The sequence below is a fragment of the Lutra lutra genome, chromosome 5 (genome assembly GCF_902655055.1).
Source record: "Lutra lutra chromosome 5, mLutLut1.2, whole genome shotgun sequence".
NCBI lineage: Eukaryota > Metazoa > Chordata > Mammalia > Carnivora > Mustelidae > Lutra > Lutra lutra.
The window spans coordinates 85,259,063-85,279,928 of NC_062282.1; the positions used below are offsets into that span (position 1 = coordinate 85,259,063).

Sequence of the window (20,866 nt, forward strand, 5' to 3'; positions counted from 1 at the left end):
GCCTTCGTGTCTGTGTCCCCGTCCCCTGACCCCGCCTCCACACGCAGAGGTCGAGGCTGACAAAGGTTCGTGGAAAACAAACGAGGAAGGGGGCTGCGAGCAAGAGACCTAGGTCTGGAGAAAGTTGTGCGTTACACTCGGTGAGAATTTTCTAGTCCGTGCCTCAGTTTTCCCAGCAGTCAAACGAGGAAATGTGCTAGACCAAAAACAAAAGATGCTTCGGGTCGGGCCCTGTGAAATTCTCCATCCTCTCTTGGGTTTCCCGAAATACCCGACTTCGTCTTACAGGAAATCGCGCTCTTCTCCATCCCAGTCTACCGGACCGTAGCGCCCCCCCGCCCCCAGGTCCCCCGTCCTCGGCTACGCTGCCAGGGCGTCTCGGAGGGGAAGGGGGTCGCTTCAGGCCATCTGGGGCTCGGTCTGGGAAGTTGGGGCGCGCTCCGCTTGCGGCGGCTCGGGATCGTGCCAAGGAGCCTCGGGATCCCCGCCACCGGCTCGGAGCCGCGCCCGCGTCGCTGTCCCCCGTCTCGCCCTCCCCCGGCGACGCACCGACCCCAGGGGACTGTCGCTCTCCCAGGCAACTGCCCGGCGGTTTCTGGGGAGGGCGGCGACAGGGGACGCCCGCGGGCTGGCCGCTCCCGGCTGCCGGCCCCTCCCGGAGGAGCTGCGCGCTCGGGTGGCGCTCGGAGCCCCGGCAGCCGCAGGTGCCGCCCGCCTTGGGCCAGTCCCGCGCAGCCCCGCGCCCAACGCTGCCCGCCGCCGCCCGCGCCCGGGTAGGTAGGAGTCTTTTCCTTGCTCTCTCCTCGGCTCCGGGAGCCCCTCTGCTAGCCCCCGTGCCCCGGGGCGGAAGCACCAGTCCGAGCTTCTTGAAGGAGAGAGAGAACCAAGATCGAGGTGAGTGGTGGTCTAGATTTTTATTTCTTTTAAATAAACCTGCATGGTCAGGGCACTGCTGGGAAGCTAGTAAATTAAAGGGGAAGAGAACTAAGACAAAGGCGGGCAGTCAAGACAACCCACCACAACCAGATAGGGCTGGGATGGAGCCCAGCTTCCTAGTTACTGTGTACCCCCTCCTTGTCCACCAGCCTCTCACTGACTCAGGTCCAGACCCACACAGACTTCAATAAATATTTGCTGGGTGGAGGTAAGCGCCAGGTGTTTCTGACTGTTCTCTACCCAGCTTCTAAACCAGCAGAAACTACCTTTGATGGTTGCCTTCATCTCCACAAGGGTGCTTTCCCCAAGCCGGAAGGATATGAACATTTTTACACAGAAAAATAAAATGCGGTGTATTCACACTGTGGACTGCTATGCAGCCCTTAAAAAGCAGAAATCAGAGCTTGTGAGACCAGCCTGCCTAGATCACAAAGCTGTAAGGGGAAAGGATCACAGCAAGATGCGAAGTGTACCTACTAGTCCCTGTCATTTAGGTGACTTATCTTAAAACACAGAGCATATTGTAAAATCATAGAAAGGGGACTGTAAACCATATACTAGATTTGCTGTTGTGTCTGTCTTTGGGAAGTGTGCAAGGGAAACTAATTTGGCAGGGGGTCAGGTAGAAATAATGTTTACCTGTAATTTTACTATATAAAAATGAGGAAGCCAGGTGGATGAAATATAACCAGCATAGTAGAGTGGTGTGTTTTTTCATGACATTTTCTTTCTTACTGTGTTTCTCTGTGTTTCTGAGTTTAAGAAATTCTGTATTTCAAATGCAAACTAAGTTCAGTGCATGAGCTACGGCAGTGAATGGAACAGTTCCATCAAAGTAGCAACTTTCTCATGTCACAACATACGTGATTCAGTTCCTAAAAGACCACACCTCTTACTTAAGGGGTCTTAGCAGCTTAGAAAAGCTCAGCAGTTGACAGCCCCCCAAAATGCAGGCCGAAGCTCGTACGTTAACATGAGAGAATGAGTCTGCGGTGAATAATCTGGTAACTGGCCAGGTCAGGGGAAAATCTAAAAATTTTCTGTGTCCTTATAAGACACATTTCTTTCTCTCTTAGATTTTCTATGTTCAGGATGTTGGTTTGCAGGGGTGGTCACTGTACTCTAGACATCTTCGGGTGATGCTCGTGTTACCCTACAGACTCTGTGCCAGGAGGTCAGGACGGTGTGGGTTTGGCAGAGTAGAGTACTGTACCTCTGCTGGGTCCTAAGCAGCAAAACAGGAAAGACGTGTCTCCATTTTCCTGCCAGAGATCGTTTCTTTCTTTCTGGATATGAGGGGAAAATACCTAACTTGGTTATCCCCATGGGGAGAAAGCAGGAAAGACAGTTCTAAACTGGCTTGGATACATCAGGTCCAATGGAGAAACCATCACATCCACCTCCCCTTTCCCCAAACAGACACAAAAGTGGTTTCCTGTTGACATATTCCCACTAAAAAATTACTGGATGTTTGCTGAACAAAATTGTCTGCATGTCAGGTGGAACTCTGAAATGTGGCAAATTGTAATAATATTTCTCTCTCTTTCTCTGTCTTGACAACTTGCAAGGTCAATGCTTGGTACATCTTATGCTACAGGAACACAGGCTACTTGACAAAAGCCTGAGGAGTGAAGAAAAATATAAGAATGACAGGATTGGGGCATGAAAATTATGTGTCTTAAGGTTTTATGCACAAAATGAAAGAAAATGTGATCCCAATCTACTGTGTTAAAAATCTCAACTCATTAAAATCAATGTTCTCTTTAGGACCAGTCCTCTCTAATGTGATCTGTGGTTCTGTCCTCCCTCCCACTATTCCGTGCTTATTCTGGACTCTAAGTGCAATAATAAAATACAGAGAGTACCCATTCCCTTCTCCCTGGCCCACAGTGAAACACTAAGGGCATCATCATCCCACTTGCTTCTTCCTCAGCCCCTTTTATACTAAAATTAAAAGCCCCTTTTTTTTCTTTTTCTTTTTTTTTAGGGAGCATACAGAGTTGAGGTCTTTCTGTCCTGATGTCAATAATTTCCCAGGGTTACTCTGGCCACCTGTTACCACCTGCCCCTCCCCCATACCATTTAATTGGTTGCTTCCTAATTGCTGACTCTTCCTTTGCTCTCCATTTAATGATTCTTTTTAAAGTCCCTGTGGCACTTAGCCAACTATTGGCTTTTAGTATGAAAAGTAGCATTTCCTTAATGAGTCTGCCTTCCAAATGCAGGCTTTACTTACATTTTCCTAATGGGAAAATGAGCTTTTCTTCTAGACTTGCCTAGGAGCTTCTCAAGTGCTTTTTCGGTAAATCCCATCCTTCTCCCAGGTTTCCTCGGGACCCTTTCTTCAATTCTAGCTCTAATCTCTATTTCCATCATGTAGAAAAAGTCCGAGAGGAAATCAATGAATAGATGTTTTTAAAAAATTATATAGAAGGAAATACATCTACTATTAAAATAGCATTCTATTCTTTGCAAATTATGTGCCAGGCATTGTGCTAATTGCCTTATGGACATTATCTCATTAACTATATCGCAGGAGTTGTATTTGTCCCATGAGATTGGCTCAGACCATATAGCTGAAATGAATTTTTAAACATTGTTTTGTATAAAATCTGGATCTTTAGCCCCCCCCCCTTTTTTTTTCAGATCTGTGTTTCCATGTGGCAACAAACTTTTAGATCTGAGAACAGTGACTTCTTTTAGATGGAGCCTGGTTTCTGCAGGTGACCAGAGTCCCCTCCAGGCACTGACATCTTCCACCTGGCTCAGTGCATGCACCTGCATTTGTGCCTGGCTCGAATAAGGCATAGGAGCTTGTGATTCCTGAGGAAGGCACTGTGGTTTCCGCCGTCTTAGAGACGAGGGGTCAAGTAATTGGCCCAAAGCCATTGTTAAGTGTCAGTTTCAGAACCAGAACTCTGGATGCTGCCTCTCCTGACCAATTTCAGGGAAAGTTTTCCAAATGAACAAAGCCATAAATGTACATTTCTTCTTACACACATCCCTTTTTGAAGCTTCAGTGTGGCCAACAATCATGGAACACTTATGCTGTGAAAATACTTTCAGGTATTGTCCCAAATCACATTTGATTTGCCTTTGAGGAGAGGACCATCATCATCTTCAAGTTCAGGGGAAGGGGAAAAAAAGAAACATGTTTAGTGAAATTTAGCAGTTTGCTGGTGAGGTAAAGCCCAGACTCAGACCTTATTCTTTTTACGTTGTAGTACCTTCCACAGTAGGAGGAAAGAGGTGGGAAATGTATTTTTATGACTAAAAAAATGATAAAGTTGTTGCTCAAACATCCAAAAAAAAATGTTAACAGATAATATATTCTTAACAATATAGAGAGTCACAATGAAATATTTTTATTACATACTTTTTTTTAAGATTTTATTTATTTTTTTGACAGAGAGAGAGATCACAAGTAGGCAGAGAGGCAGGCAGAGAGAGAGGAAGGGAAGCAGGCTGCCTGCTGAGCAGAGAGCCCGATGCGGGGCTTGATCCCAGGACCCTGGGATCATGACCTGAGCTGAAGGCAGAGGCTTTAACCCACTGAGCCACCCAGGCGCCCCATTATATACTTTTTAAATACAACATTGTTGGACCAGATTTTAAACTTGTTTTCTTACTTAAAGAAATATTTTGCTCCCTTCCTTCTCTGTAAGTCTAAGACCACTCCCCATGAGGCCATGTAGGGGGTTCTCCCAGACACCTGATGTTCTCTGTACTTGTGAAATTATCATTTTCAACACAAAAAATTCTGTTCTGGGGTACAGATCAGGTGAATATTGCAACCACCATATTGTGGTTCTGTGCTCAGGGTTCCTAGAGCCCACCATATTGTAAAGATACCATTTCTTTTTCTCTTCCAGATATCGAGCTAAGGCTTTCAGATCTCTGTTGAGTGAAGATGAATGTTTCTGCCAGGAGAGTTTAATTGGAGGATCTGGGTCTGGGCCGACTTGACCATGGGAGCCAACACTTCAAGCAAACCCCCAGTGTTTGATGAAAATGAAGATGGTAAGAATATGTGATTACTGTATATAAAGTATAGAATTTTGCAGAATTCAAATATAAATACTTTGTTTCATACGTAAATCATAGTCTAAGACTAAAAGGAAGGAAGGAAGGAACTACAAGAGTACGCCTGAAAGAAAGAAAGCAAGAAAGAAAGACTGCAAGAGTAAGCCTGAGGATCTTAGATGCTAAAAGCTGGCTTTTACCTTCCACTTTCCACGAGCCCTTGGGCAGTTTTCTTAATTACGACTACACCAATACCCTTTGTCCAAAGGGAGCTGTGGATGGGCACCTGGTGGATAAAAGACCTTGAAATGAAAGGATTTGTTGTTCTCTTGCCGTTTCCCTGACAGCTGAAGTTATCCCTACTGCTAGTTGTTATACAAGATTTCTTGTATTACCAAATTACATCTGAACGATAATCAATATTCATTCTATTATAGAATGGAGTCATGCAAGTAGGAGCCGTCTGAGCTGCTAACTGGCATGCTTTGGGGTCCTAGACAAATTTTGCAAAGCTAGGTCATAGGAAAATGAATCCATATTATTGGAGGAAAGGGAAATTTCAAGGTCAGGCTCAGCCAGAAAAGAAAGAAAAGCTAGGGTTTTCCTGATTCGTTTGCCATCCCACAGTGAGGCCTGTCAGAAGAAGACATCTGCCTCCCCCTCTCACCCTTCGTTCCCAGCAAGGAAGCCAGATCAGCCTTGTCAGTATACGCATGGGGCAGCTACTGATAGGTTGGCTGGAAAAAAGGCAGTTCCGGTCCCAGCTAGTAAGCTGTTCAGGCCTCTCAGAGGGAGGGAGTTCTGCTGATTAGACTACAGAGGAAAAGAACAACGAACTGAAATTCCGGAATTCTGAGCACTGGTCCTACTCCAAGCTACCAATGGGGCTCAAGAAGTTTATTTATCCTATCTTCAATTTCCTCAGTTAAGTGAGAAGTTAGGGCAAACTTGAAGGTGTTTTGTTTTGTTTTTTTAAGATTTTATTTATTTGAGAGTGAGCACACACATGCATGAGGAGAGGAAGAGAAAGGAAGGGAATCCCAAGTGGACTCTGCACTGAACGAGGAACCTACCACAGGGCTTAGTCCCACGGCCCTGAGATCAGGACCTGAGCCAAAACCAAGACTCAGTTGCTTAACTGACTGTATTACCCAGCACCCTTTTGAAGGTTGTTTTCAACTCAAAAAGTTTAGTTTGGAGATCCTAACACCACTTTGCAAAACTTATGAAGCAGCATCTAAATCAGCCACAGAAGTCTACTGTGTTAGAAAGGAAATCTGCTGAAACAGAAATGGCAAATGACCGCAACTCAAACAAGATAGATACGTTCTTCTTTCTCACGTAACAAAATAGGCAGGGAGAAATGTGTGGCTCCAGAGGGCTGCTGCTTTTCCTTCTCTCCCTCTCCCTAGTGTCACTCTCATGCTCCTGCCCCAGGACGCTCCCCACCGCGTCGGCATTCCAGCCACAGGGAAGGGGTCAAGGAGGGAGACTGAGCCCACGCTTCCCAAGCCTCTGATCTGGCTGTTGCTTATCACTCTGGGGGACAAGCCCAGACCCAGTTATGACTCCCAGACTCCCAGGAAGACTGGGAAACTTAGTTTATTATCTTTTTTTTTTTTAAGATTTTATTTATTTGACAGACAGATCACAAGTAGGCAGAGGCAGGCAGAGAGAGAAGAGGAAGCAGGCTCCCTGCTGAGCAGAGAGCCCGATGTGGGGCTCGATCCCAGGACCCCGGGATCATGACCTGAGCTGAAAGCAGAGGCTTTAACCCACTGAGCCACCCAGGCACCCCCTTAGTTTATTATCTTAATGTGGCCATGAGCCTTCTAAAAATAAGTTCCGTTTTGTTACAAAAGATGGGAAGAACTAGCTGTTTAACAGCTAGTTATCAGAGGACAACTAGAAGCTTGCTACCATCTTCGTCTTTGGTTCTTTGGATGGTCTCTTCTAAACACAAATGTCCGACTGCTCAGGATGCCCTGTCCCCAGTCATTCACTATCAAGTCAAAGGTGCATTGTTATTACCTGTACAAAGTATTACAGGGGAACTCCGAATTACCCATTTAGAAAATGGTCTTGGTCAACCTTTCTTCCCACTCTTGTTGCCTGGCTTTGCTTTATCCAGTCGTAAAGGCAAAGATCTAAAGACCAGTGATGTTACTTGAGTTTTCCGTCTCTAAAATAAAAAGACGAATAGGCTTGATTTCACTTGTTTGGTTCACTGCACTCCCTGTGGATTCTGAGCCCGTGATGTGCATGAGGCCAGAGAAGAAAGCAGGAAAGAGAAGCCAGAATTATTTACTTATTTGAGAGAGAGAGAGAAAACATGCACAAGGAAGGGGGAGGGGCAGAGGGACAAAATCTCAGACTCCCTCCTGAGCATGGAGCCCAATGCAGGGATCGATCTCATAACCCCGAGATCATGACCTGAGCCAAAACCAGGAGTTTGGTGCCCAACTAACTAAGCCACCCAGACACCCCACACGTCCTTTGTAACCCCTTGTAGGTCACCACCTTTTAGCTGTTCATCCCCCAGCCTGGTGAGATCAGCATACCAGAGTGCCCATAAAGAAAAGAGCTGAACATAACAGTACAGTCTGTGCCCCCCAGAGGTGATGCTGTGAGTCCATCCACACACACACAGTTGGCAGGCAGAATAAATGAGACAACTTGAGACAGTGTTGAAGTGCCATCAAGGGAATGACTCAGGGATCTTATGGAGAGGGACAGGGTGATGGTGGAGAGACTCCTTGAGATAGAGTGTGGTCAGAGTTGGCCTTTCTGAGGAGGTGACATCTGAGGTGAAGCCTAACAGATGAGAAGAAGCCACTAATGCAATGACAAGAGAAGAACAGTTCAAGTACAGGAAACTCAAGTCCAAAGTCCAAATAATGACAAAATCAGAAATAAACAATTGCCCGTATCTTAACATTCTCATGCCTATGAGTTTGCATATTATAAAAAGGGAGTGTATTTAATTGCTATATTCACTTGTTTATTTACAAGATCACTGAATTTTTGGAGGGAACGTATGACATTCTGAGCATTCATATTTTTTGATCAGTAAATCCTATAAAGCTGATTTGACTCCTTTCATAGCTCCAGATTGAGCACAAGGTACAATTTTATTTGACTGCTATGAAGCTTCTGACCAAGAAACAAAAACAACAACAAAGCACTGACTAATCAAAGAACATTAATGCCTACATCATTTTCTATCTCATTTTTATATAAATAATCAAACCGGGCCAGAATCTAGGGCACTTAAATGAGCCAATTTAATTATTTTAAAAATATTGCTGCAAAGAATCCCAATACATGATGAAAAAGTATTTAATATTTCTTTCAAAGTGTTTGCTGTTCCCAGTATATAGATTTGAGGAGAAAATGTGAACCAATTTTCCCAAATAATATTTCAAGATTTCTCCTGGAAAAGTGTTTTGATTCACTTTGAAGGTAATTAAAGAAGAAGATATTACCGGGTATCCAGTAAAATAAGCTGTTCTTGCTGGAATTCATCCCGACACTTTGTATTTCATGTTGTTCCATCTGAAGTGAACTTGAAAGCATCATTCTATTAGCTATTTATGCTGATCTCAGTTTGACGAAAACAAAGTGGAAGATTTATAGTGCCGTTGAGTAGAATAAAGTCTTCTCTGATTACTGTTACCTTTTACAAAGTGGATCTCAAATTATACTAGTTTTGTTTTGTTTTGCTTTGCTTTGTGGCCTACGTTTCATATTTTAGTACAAATCTCAGTCGTAACTTTTTTTGTTTTGATAAAATATGCATAATAAAGTGTATCATTTTAACCATTTTTAAGTGTACATACAGTTCAGTGGCAATAAGTATATTCAGATCTGGACAACTGTCAGCATCATCTGTCTCTAGAATTTTTTCATTTTCCCCAAACTGAAATCTGGTACCCATTACACAGCAACTCCCCTTCCCCACACCCCCGGCTCCCTGCCACCCCAGTCCTTGGCAACCATCTTTCTACTTTATGACTCTATGAATTTGACTATTCCAGGTACCTGACATAAATGGGATCACGTAATATTTGTCCTTTTCTGTCCGGTTTATTTTACTTAGTGTAATGTTTCCAAGGTTTATCTGTATTATAGCATTTATAACAATTCCATTCCCTTTATAAGGCTGAATATATTCTACTACATGTATGTATCACATTTTGTTTATCCTTTATCAGTGGGCATTTGGTTGTTTCTATCTTTGATTATACTATAAATAATACTGCTGTAAACATAAGTGTACAAACATCTGTGAAAGTCCCTGTTTTCAATTCTTTCAGGTGTATTCTTAGGTGTGGAATTACTGGATCATATGGTAATTTTTTAAGGAAACACTCCACTGTCTTCCACCTAGTTAGGTTTTGTGTTTTGTAGTCAAAGACCGCTTAGCATAGTGGGTGAAAGCCTGGGCTCTGCTATTAGAAACACATATACACGGATTTGAATCTCAGCAGCACCATCATCAAACACAAGAGTCAATTTGACTAGTGATAAAGTGTTCTGAGGGGACCTGAAATACCATGGGGAAAAAAGTCCCAAACCTAAGTAATTACTAATGAATTAACATGGGGCGGGGTGGGGTGGGGTGGGAGACCACCTTTCTATTCTGCAAGTTACTGAACCTCTGTAAAGCCTCAGTTTCTTCCTATATAAAATGCAAATGATTATCAGGCATCCTTCCTTGGGTCATTGTGAGGTTCAATAAAACAATGTAAGTAAAACACTTAGTGGGGTGTCCCAAATAAGGAAAGCACCCAATTAATGTTAGTTACACCATTATTTACAAGCAGAGTCTCTTAGCATGAGCTCTTTGCTGAACTTCAGCTTCAAAAGAAACGAAATTGATTAGATGCAGCTCTTGTAGATGCCATAGTTAATATGACCCACTCACAATTCTATCAATGAAATTGAAATGACGGAATGGCAGATTTCATGGATTCTCTGAAAACCTATATAGAAAGCCCTTTAAAAAGAAGCCAGGTTAATGACCTCACAAAAACATAATCTCATCTGGTTTCTCTTTCATCTGTTCCCCTGGGTGATTGTATTTTCATTTGAGGGAAAATCAAAAACTCAGTAGGCTGAAAAATCAATAAACTTCACTTTTTCTAATTTAAGCTCAAAGCTGACTAGTTAAGTAATCCCATTTGATCAACAGACACAGTGACAAATGCCCTCCCCTCTACCCAACTACCATATGGATGCTCTAGAGAAATAATTAACGATAAAGACATTGTAAGTTGTCTGAAAGTAAAGATTTGCTTGTAAGTGATACTTTTTTAATGCTTGTAACTTTTTCTTTAAATCTGCTTTATTTCCTCTGTCTGAGCAGTGTTTTTGTTTTGTTTTGCTTGGGTTTTGTTTTGTTTTCTTTTGGCTTGTTTTATTTTTAAAAAATCAGCATTTGAAAAGGCCAGTCACTGAGGTTTTCAAGGTGATTTAGGCAAACTCTTGAATAGCAGGAGAAGGTAGCTTGTTTATAATTCAGGGTCTAGCAACAGGAGAGGATCTTGCAATCATTGTTAATAGTGTGTGTTTCTAAGCATATACAAAGAATATAGGGGTGACAGAATTGGTGTAGATAAGCCGAGATAATTTTCTGGGGTGCTGTAGCTAAGAAAAGTTGGCTTTAGGTTAAAAGCTGCTACAAAGAGCACATCAGCACCCTGAGTTTGCAGAGAGCCAAATTATTGCATTATTCTTTGGACTTGCTGGAAACTCAGTGTTCTACTTTGATTTGGCAACACTTGTCTCCTAGGATGTGTGACCGGTGCCAGTTTTCCTACAACTTCTTTGGTGGCAGAGGCAATAGGTCCTTCAAAATGTTGGGCCAAAAAAATTGACCACGGATTTGCAGCCCAAAAGAAATGGGAACTTCCTGAATTGATTCCAGCAAAGAAGGACTTTGAAAATCTCCTTTGTTAAAGTCTATGCATTGCGTTTTTGTACCCAGTTGGAAAGGCAAATAAATTTCAGTCTTTCCCCTCTAAAACATGGAGTCCGATGCTCTTATATTATTTACTATTTTATATTTAAAAGATTGGGAGAGTATAAGGAGAATTTCTCTTGTGAGAACTGGCTTCTTAAAAAATTAAGGCATCTTGGATGGTCTGACATTTAGTTAAAGCATTCGTCATAAATAACCTCAGCTCCACTGGTTTATAAGAATGGGTACTTATGAGAGCTTTATCTCCCCCATTCCATGTAGTTGGAATAATCAGGGAGAAACTGGACAGCCAAGAAAACAGACCTCCCAGACAGAGGTAGTGCTTCCGATTTGCATGTTTCCTGAATGTTTCCTGAGCAGTGAGTTATGAATACATATTTAGAAGAATCCACTCTAGCTAATGCAGTAAAGCTACATCCTGCCTTCAGAGATTCACAATGCTTATTAGCATGTTAAAGACCCTGAAAAGTCCTAGAATATTGAAATCTTGGGATTCTGATATTTTTCCAACCTACTTCAAAATGAAACCATTTCTGTAGAAGACCTTTTAATGCATCGTGACACATCATATTCTGGGGCTCTCAACTTGGGAAATGAAAGGTCTTGATTGTATCTCTTCTTTCTCTGTTGGAAACATGGTTTGTTCCCATTGATTTCTTCCCCCTCTGGTTGAATGGCAGCAGACTATGATGGGCGAAATCTCTTCGGCTACAGAGTGACTATGTTCTGCAGGGTTTTCTCACCATGAGTTCTTCATGGAGCTCAATTCATGTCTCCTCAGGTTAATGAGTTAAAAGCTAGGTAGCTCTGTTTAACTGTGAGATGCTGCGTGTTGCTGGTCCAAGGAGGAACTGGATTGGGAGACAGTTCATTTCTTCCTTATTGCTTTTTTTTTTTTTTAAGATTTTATTTATTTATTTGACAAACAGAGATCACGAGTACACAGAGAGGCAGGCAGAGAGAGAGGAAGAAGCAGGCTCCCCACTGAGCAGAGAGCCGGATGCAGGGCTCCATTCCAGGACCCTGGGATCATGACCTGAGCCAAAGGCAGAGGCTTTAACCCACTGAGCCACCCAGGCGCCCCTCTTTATTGCTTTTTTTTTAAGAAAGAACATTTTAGTTCAGAGTGTCTTATGAATAAATTGTGGCGAATAGTTGCTCAGTATTAAATAACACTCAAGGCATACTAACTTTATTTTTATCCAAAGCTAGAGACATTTTTCAGTTTTCATCTTGAAACTACCTAGGTTGAACTCACTAGGTCTATAAGCTGGTTTCAGTGTTCAGAACACGTGTTGGTTCTCCAAGCCTACTGTCTTCAGTGAGAAAGACAGTGAAGGAGGGTCCAACATCTGCTGAATGGCCCGAGAGGCCTGAGCTCAGTGACCAGTGTGAGTCATCAGTTGACCACTTGAGGGTCTATGCATGATACAAGGATTCAACTATGCATTGCTGTGACCAATGTCATTTGGAAACAGCCACAAAAAGCCAATATGGAATAATATTCTTGTTAAACTGGGACAGTGAGCCTTGTTTCTATGGTGAAAACACCAAAAAACTGACAGTGATAGATTTTGAATTCAATAGACCAGCACTTGCCATATTTTATTCCTCTTGAGCTATTTCTTCTCTTTCTGGAGTCATCTTTACAGTAGAACTCATGTTAACCTTGCATTATACTGGAGTAGCCAGTATTTTTTATTTCTGAGAATTACTTCACATAGGGGTTGGCAATCTTTTTGTATGATGGGCCAAATAGTAAAGACCTTATGCTTTGCACTTCAGTCTCTGTCACAGCTACTCAGCTCTGCCATCATGGCATGAAAGTAGCCACAGATAATGAGAAAACAAAAGAAGGTGGCTCTCTTCCAGTAACATTTTATTTATGGGCCCTGTGATTTGAATTTTACATCATTTTCACTTGTCACAAAATATTCTTTTAATTTTTTTTCTGAACATTTAAAAATACAGTAGCCATTCTTAGCTTATAAGCCATTTAGAAATAGATGGTGGGTTATATCTGGCCTGCGGGCCCTCCTTTGCTCACCCTTGACCCACGGCATCCTGCAGACATTTATTCACGTGTTTTGAGGCCCCCTCTCATATCCATCCATAGCCCTCTAGCCTTAAACTGAGAAGCCAGGCAAGGAGAATGGTGTCTGTTCTCCATAGATGCCTAAAGTCATGTCTTTTGGCTCATCATTATGAACCAATGGAGAACTTGGGCCAGATAACGGACCGTTACAATGGATCAAAGGTATTATGTTTCTAATATATATTATTTGAAAGTTATACTGACTAGGTTCAAATAAAAGAGTCCCAGCCTGTAATTCCCCTGAGATATCACAGTAGAACTGATTTCCTACCAGGGGCATTTCTTCAACTGAGGGGCATCAAACAACCAGAGGTGTTGATCACCCCGTTCTACCCCATTGTTCTACTTTCTCCTTTGTTCTAAGGAAATAGCCAGTGTATTTTTGACTTCTGAGCATAGTCAGGAATTAGGGTTTAGTCAGCAGGAAAGGAAGCCATTGGTGCCCAATGCTTGGTCTTGGCACCAGTAGTGGTAAATCCCAGACACCCTGGGGCACAGAGTTTCATAAGAAGGAAGTGCTGACTATGCAAACAGATGCCATCATTTGGCCTTGGAGGTTGCTTCTCTGGAGAAGGTCCAAATATATCCTTAGAGGACCTGCCAAGCTCCACATGTATTGGTGACAACCATTTGCTGCCAACCATTTGTTATGATTAAGGGTTAGTGAGCCAGCTCAGTAATTTGTCATCAGGGGATCAAAAGTGATATGTTCTAGAGCTGACCTTCAACTTTAGCTAGTATCAAGGTATCCCTTATAGGCTAAACCAGTGGCTCCCAGAAGCCCTCTGTGAACCAACACCAACCTGTAGCAAGGCTTTTCTTTGTCTGTGATGAAAGGAGAAAAATGAGGGTAATAAAATTAGCTTCTCTGAAAGCTAATACCACTAAACATCTCAGTTCTAAGATCGTGTCCTTTCGTGTGTGTGTGTGTGTGTGTGTGTGTGTGTGTGTGTGTGTGTAGTGTGTGTGTTTAGTGGTTAAGTGGAAATAGAAATTTTTCTATTGAGTGGAAATAGAAATTTTTCTCCCCTGTGAGAACTCAGTGAAGTGACTTTCCTCTCTAATCCCCAGTTTCCTTGTCTGTAAATGGGAGCTAAAATTTGATCTGCCTCATACAATTTTTTGTAGAAATAGAAATTGATTATCCCAGGGCTGCCTGGGTGGCTCAGTCAGTTGAGCATCTGATTCCTGGTCTCAGTTCGGTCATGATCTCAGGGTCGTGAGATTGGACTCCATGTTGGGCTCCACATTCATTGGGGAGTCTGCTTGAGATTTTCTCTCTCTCTCTCTCTCCCTCTTTCTCTCTCAAATAAATATTTCTAAAAAAAATTTTAAGTGACTATCCATAAAAAGCATATAGCATAGTGCCCGGCACATAATAACTGCTCAATAAACATTAGTAATACCGTTACACATTATCATAATCACCTGAACTTTTAATGCTTTTATGTGGCAAGTAAAAAATAAAACCTACCCAGTGTGTCTTCCTTTTCTCCTCTAGCCCTTTTTTTTTAGGGTGATGGGATTTTCTGTAAAATTCAACTGTATAATTGTAAGTTTCAGTAAGTTCTTATAGATCACTTACTTAAGTGGCTGAGATGAAAAAAAATGACCTATTTCCATCAAGATGATATTTAAGTGAAAGATGGTTCCCCAGGCTAGCAGTCTAGGAAGGGAGATAGGAAGCTGAGAATTGAGTCAACATTTATTTTCAGTATAAAATAATTGAGAATCACTGATGGTCTGGATGTGGATTAAGACGGAAAGGACAAAATCAAGAATGAATTCTATCTAGGTGTTTACTTGAGTAGGCAGGAAGATGGCTGTGACTTGGCTGACATAAATGTGGGACACTGAGGGGTTGGGGACATGTCCAGGCATAATCGTGAGTCCTTGTTAGGGTTTGTAAAGTGACCAAGAGGCTCTAAATCATGGTGTTGGTTAGGATCCTGGGACTGAGCAGTCAGAGGTGACTGGGGAAGTCCAGGCTAGCAATCTGAAGGTGTGGTTCTCAATTCTATGGGGACTGAGGAGTCTAGGCTAGGAGAATATGTGGAAACAAAAGAGGAAAGGAAGCCCATTATTGAGAAGTCAGGCAGAGGAAAGCCATCAAGCTAAGAAAAGTGAGAAGCAGCAGACATTAAAGAACAAGAAAGGATTTATCCTGAAATTTAAGAGAGAAGAGTATTTTGGGAATGAGGAGTAGTCATTTCTGTTGAATGTTCCTGTGGGATAGAAGCCAGTGAGAAATAACTATGGGATCAGGCAAGCAGGAGGAGACTGGGGACATGGATGAAAGCAGTTCAGTGGGGATGTGGGGGCATGAGCCAGACTCTGGGGAGTTGGTGGGTGTAGGTGAGGCGAAGGACATAGACACAGCAAGTGTCACCTCTTTCAATAAGTGTGGTCTAAAGGGGAGCAGAGAAATGAGCCAATAGCTGAAAGTGAATATGATGTGAAGGCAAAAATCATTTTTTAAGAGGAGATACTAGACTGAGCCTACAAGTCTCAGCTTTCTACCAAAATAAAGGGAAAAAACTAGGAAATCATGTGAACAGGAACCAGGGCTGGCTCCACCCAAGTGGGACGAGGGCAGGTACACGGGACCTTGCCTTCAGATGGCTCCCACATCTGGGCTGGAATGCCCTGCATTGCTGTCTCTGAACTCTGACCAATGTGATATCTGAATTTGTATTTGTGAGGTCTGATGAGACTATGGATCCTGCCATGAGGGCTTGAGGGCTAGGCTTACACGCTGCCCCCTTCCCAGGAAGAGTTCTAGGTCTGTTGATCCTGGTGCCACCCTCCCCGCTGCCACCCTCCATCTATGACAGAAGTCTGCATACTGATACAAGGTTAGGTGGGGTGAGCATCCCTGTGACGTAGCCAGATGGGGCATGGTGGTGACTATTGTTGCCCCAGGCTGGCAGTTTCTCTGGGAGGTGGCCAGTTAGAAACTCTCTCTTGGACTCTCACCCATCCCCATCTTCCTCTCCATATACTAAATATGTCATGACGTTCGATTTAGAAGCAAGTGATGTGAAATGCACCCACTACCCAGTAACATTCTTGTTAGGAGTAATGGGAGAGACCAACAACCATAATGTACTTTATCATCGACTCAGTGTGCAGTTTACGCATGGCAGGACCAAGGTGTAGGAAGATGAAAGCACTGACCTAAAATCAGAGAGCCACACAACTAGATCCTGAATTTTTTCAAGGAAGCTCTAGGCCCAATGTGGGGCTTGAACTCATGACCCTGAGATCAAGAGTCACATGCTCTACTGACTGAGACAGCCAGGCATCCCTAGATCCTGAATCATGATGTTAAAAGAATCTCATTTCTTTCGGTTATAGATATCTACCTAGGATGGCCAACCAGAATGAATTTATAAAATCAAATGAACAAATGGAAGGAGATTCTTTTCAGTGAAAAACAGCAAATGTCCAGGGATGCCTGGGAGGCTAAGTAGCTCAGGTCATGATCCCAGGGTCCTGGGATTGAGCCCCAAGTCTGGCTCCATGAGGAGCCTGCTTCTACCTCTCCTTATCCCTCTTCCTCTGACCCACCTTCCCTTCATGTTTGCTCCCTCTCGCTCTCTCAAATAAATAAATAAAATCTTACCAAAAAACCCAGCAAATGTCATTACATGTCTACTAGTGAATCCTGCTCCCAGAGAGGTGCACCACTGCCCCTCACAGTGACTACCTTCACCTACGCTGGAACTCACATACGTATCCCTTAGACCACATGGTTACTGAAGGGATAGGGGTTCCGTGTATTAAACCTTTCCTTGTCTGGCATGAATTATGCCGTTAATATCTATTCTTGAGCTTTGCTTGTCTTCCTTTGTTCATCAAAGACAACAATTACAGTGATGTTCATGTCTTTCTCAATTCATTTTACCATCACCGTCACTCATTTTTTGACCTATTTATATCAGCCTAATTTGTTTGACACCTGGTGGGATAATTTTGATTTACTTTTACAAAATACTGAAGTCATTACCACTTTGATAACTTTCTCATTTTCTGTCCAGGATATGTGTAAATTACCGGGGAAAATATTCTAAACTCAGGCTTCATTAAGCGTTGACAAGAATTTAATTCTTACATTCCTAATTGATAACTAGAATTGGCTTACTTTCCTCGGTGGGTTTCCATCCAAGACTATGATTCCAATATTCCCTGTGGTTCACATTTTGTGGAGGTCTCTGACATAAAGAGAAATGAATGTTATTGCAGCTGTTCTTAAGAAGTGTGTGTTTAAATGTGCATTTAAAATCATGTTTTATAACTATAAAATTAGTACATTTGAATTATAGAAAGCTTGGAAAATATAATCAGGAAGAAAAAATTACCCATAATGCCTCAACCCATTGGTAACCACTGATAACATTTCAGGGAGTTTCCTTTTGCAGTCTCCATCCTGCATCCTTTCTGGCATCCCTCAGCCCTCTACAGTTTTCTTCATATTTCTTGTTTTCACTGACTTATTTTTGTTGTGTTTTTTCCTGTCACTAGGGAAAAAAAAAACAACTCAGTGAGGACAGGAATTGTGTCTGTTTTGTTCAGTTCTATATCATTAATATCTCCTTGTTGAGTAAATACTTTAATAGTCTCGTCTTTTTTACCTGTGTGTGTGTGTGTGTGTGTGTGTAGAAAAGCCTTCTGATATATTTGGAATGATGTACTACATACATCCCTATCTTCATTTTCACTTATGTCATGAGTAGATTATCCCAGTTTTGTAAAACTTGTTGACTCTTGAAAGTATAATTTAATTTTTTTAAGATTTTATTTATTTAACTGACAGAAAGAGTGAGAGCACGAGCAGGAGGAGGTAAGAAGGAAAGAGAGAAGCAGACCTCGTTGAGCAGGGAGCCCAATGCAGGACTTGATCCCAGGACCCTGAGATCATGACCTGAGCCCAGACAGATGCTTAACCTACTGAGACACCCAGGCACCCCTTGAAAGTACAATTTAGTGTTCATGAAATTCTGCAACATGGACATATTATGACTTATTGAAACGTATAGTTTTGAACATACCTAGGTTCTAAAATACAAAGGGAATTTTCAGAGTGTAGTTGCTTTTTTGTGACACTGAATAATTGTTTAATCCTGGAAAATATTTGGGTGATCAGAAGGAAGAGATACTTATTTTGGAGTATTAAATTACTATTATATGAAATAATATTCAAAGGAGTTTGGTTGGTCTATTTAGATGAAGTTTAAGTATGAATATTATATAAAAATTAAATAAATGATAAACTTGAATGAGGTGTGAAGGATTTTGCAGCATTTGTTGCAAACTGACTTTTTGAAAGAATTTTTGGATTCTAGGAAAATATCACATAAAATTTGTCATTTTAAATATTTTTAAGTATACAACTCAGTGGCATTAAGTACATTCACAGTATGTGCAACCATCACCACTATCCTTTCCAGAACTTGATCCCCAAAGGAAACTCTGTACCCATGAAATACTAAGTCCCCCATTCCTTCTCCCTCTCACCCCTGGTAACTCTATTCTGCTTTCTGACTCTACGAAGTTGACTCTTCCAAGCACATCCTGTAGGTATCATCATATGATATTTGTCATCTCAAGCCTGGCTCATTTCCCTGAGCAAGAGGTCTTTGAGGTTCCTCAGTGCTGTAGCACATGCTAGAATATCACCCATCCTTTTTGGTAGCTGTACACTCTTCTATGGTCCATATATACCACATTTTGTTGATCCATTTATCTGTCGATGAACACTTGGGTTATTTCCACCTCTGCGCTATTGTAGATAATGCTGCATGAACACTGGTGTGCAGGCATCTGTTCAAGTTCCTTCTCTCCTGTGCTTTGGTGTATACACCTAGGAGCGGAGCTGCTGAGAGAGAGCTCTCTGAGTTCAACCGTTACAGGTATCTACCATGCAGGACTGTGCTTACCATTATGCAATGGTGGAGAATGAGCTTTCTGTTCCCTCCAACATCCTTTACAAGAAGGAGCCCTGTAGTCATCTCAGGATTTGTACCTATACATCACTACTGGACATACCCAAGCTTTGGCTTATCCATACTGAAGGAGAGAGTGGCTTAGAAGACCAGGAACTATTATTTTATTTTTGTTCAAAATATGTTGCCAACAGGCAATTTTAAGAGTCAGCAGATTGTGTTATAGGTAGAAATGATGCCCAGATGAATGATTTCCTCTTGGTCTCCCTCCTCGAGAGCCAAGCTTGGCACCAGGGAGATACCAGACAGTTATAGACCTCTCCTTCAAGAATCTTCAAAACTGTATTCTTGCCCTGCTCGACAAGCTTCTCAAACTTGCTTCTTGAACAGTGGGAGTCTACTTCCATCTGTTCATCAAGTTCTTAGAATATGTAATTGAAGTTAGAATTAGCCAATCTTTCTCCTGTTTTAACATGTCATCACATTTTTCTATCCCTGCATTTTGAGTTGGACATGGAGGGCATGTGTTGTTGTCTAGTGGTAACAAGCTTAGATTTTGGAGTCAGAAGCTCCAAATTAGTGTCCTATTAATAGTTTCCTGGGGCAACTGTAACAAGTACCACAAGCTAGATGGCTTACCGCAATAGAACTTCTGACAGTTCTAGAAGCTGTAAGTCCTAAATCGAGGTATTGGCAGGGCCATGGCCCACTGACTCTGCTAGGGGAGGATACCTCCTGTCCAGTTCATGCACTGGTAGCATCCTTTCAGTCTGTCTTCATGTGTCTCTGTGTGTCTGTGTGCAAACTTCCCTCTTTCTACCCAGACACCAGTCATATTGGATGAAGGGTCCACTCCATACTGGATTCATAACCTCATCCTAACTTAAACAATTATATCTACAACATCATTCCTAAGTAAGGTCACATTCTGAGGTACTAAATTAATGACTTCAACAAATATTTTGAGATTGATCTACTCAAAACCAATACCCTTGATGTGACTGCTAACTCCAGCTCTTACTAGCTCCTTGACCATGAGCACCTTGCCTACTCTCCTTAAGTCTCAGGGTTTTATTTGTGTTTTGGAGCTCGTGAGGATTATATGAAATAATTCAAGTAAAATGCCCTGTACAGTGCTTTGTATGCTGAGCAGTGGAAAGTGCTAGCAGATTATCCTTAGATTTGTGATGGGGATTTCTATGTAGGTTTATGTTAGGATTCTGGTTTAAAGTTAGCATCTTTCTTTTTTTCTTTTTAAAGATTTAATTTTTTTTTTAAATTTGACAGAGAGAGATCACAAGTAGGCAGAGAGGCAGGCAGAGGGTGGGGGTGGGAAGCAGGCTCCCTGCTGAACAGAGAGCCTGATGCGGGCATGACCCCAGGACCCTGAGATCATGACCTGAGCCGAAAGCAAAGGCTTAATCCCCTGAGCCACCCAGGTGCCCCAAAGGTTAGCATCTTTTATTTAAAAGAGAACTAACTGTTCACGTGGCATCCACCAATAGGATTCTGAGGAACTCCAAATGATACCAACATTAGTTCGTGTATTTGCGTATTCTTTCCTGGAGAAGGCTCCATGTCATCTAAGAATATGGTTGCACTGATATTCAGCAATTCATGATGCTCTGCGGGGGCGGGGGTGGGGGGACAGGGGGTTTATAGGGAACTTTCAGTACAGGAAACTTAGAGCCAAGTCAGAGAGATGGGTGGCTGCCAGGTGGGCTAAGAGAGACTGGGACTCCAGAGTGCTTCTCCAGTGTGGTACTTCTGTGGTTATCCTGTTCCACCATAGACAAAAATGGAGGCCAAAATACCAACACGGTGATTTACAGAGCAGAGAACTGAGAGCAAGGTTAGAAAACCTGCCCAAGTTCACACATCCAG

General features: G+C 42.3%; 1 protein-coding gene and 1 long non-coding RNA gene across 2 annotated transcripts in view; one reads left to right on the top strand and one right to left on the bottom strand.

Moving 5' to 3' along the window:
• Positions 1 to 473: 473 nt before the first annotated feature.
• Positions 474 to 20,866, top strand: part of STK32A (serine/threonine kinase 32A) — a 140,204-nt gene continuing 119,811 nt past the window's right edge. Inside the window, exons 1-2 of the mRNA XM_047731547.1 lie at positions 474 to 894; positions 4,809 to 4,956. Of these exons, the coding sequence (XP_047587503.1) occupies positions 4,851 to 4,956 (106 nt within the window). The 5' untranslated portion in view covers positions 474 to 894; positions 4,809 to 4,850. The remainder of the gene's footprint in view (positions 895 to 4,808; positions 4,957 to 20,866) is intronic.
• Positions 4,029 to 5,726, bottom strand: LOC125100964 (uncharacterized). The gene is made up of 3 exons (XR_007127714.1): positions 5,627 to 5,726; positions 5,160 to 5,245; positions 4,029 to 4,054 (listed from the first exon to the last, which is right to left on the bottom strand). It is a non-coding gene; the product is annotated as an uncharacterized LOC125100964 (long non-coding RNA).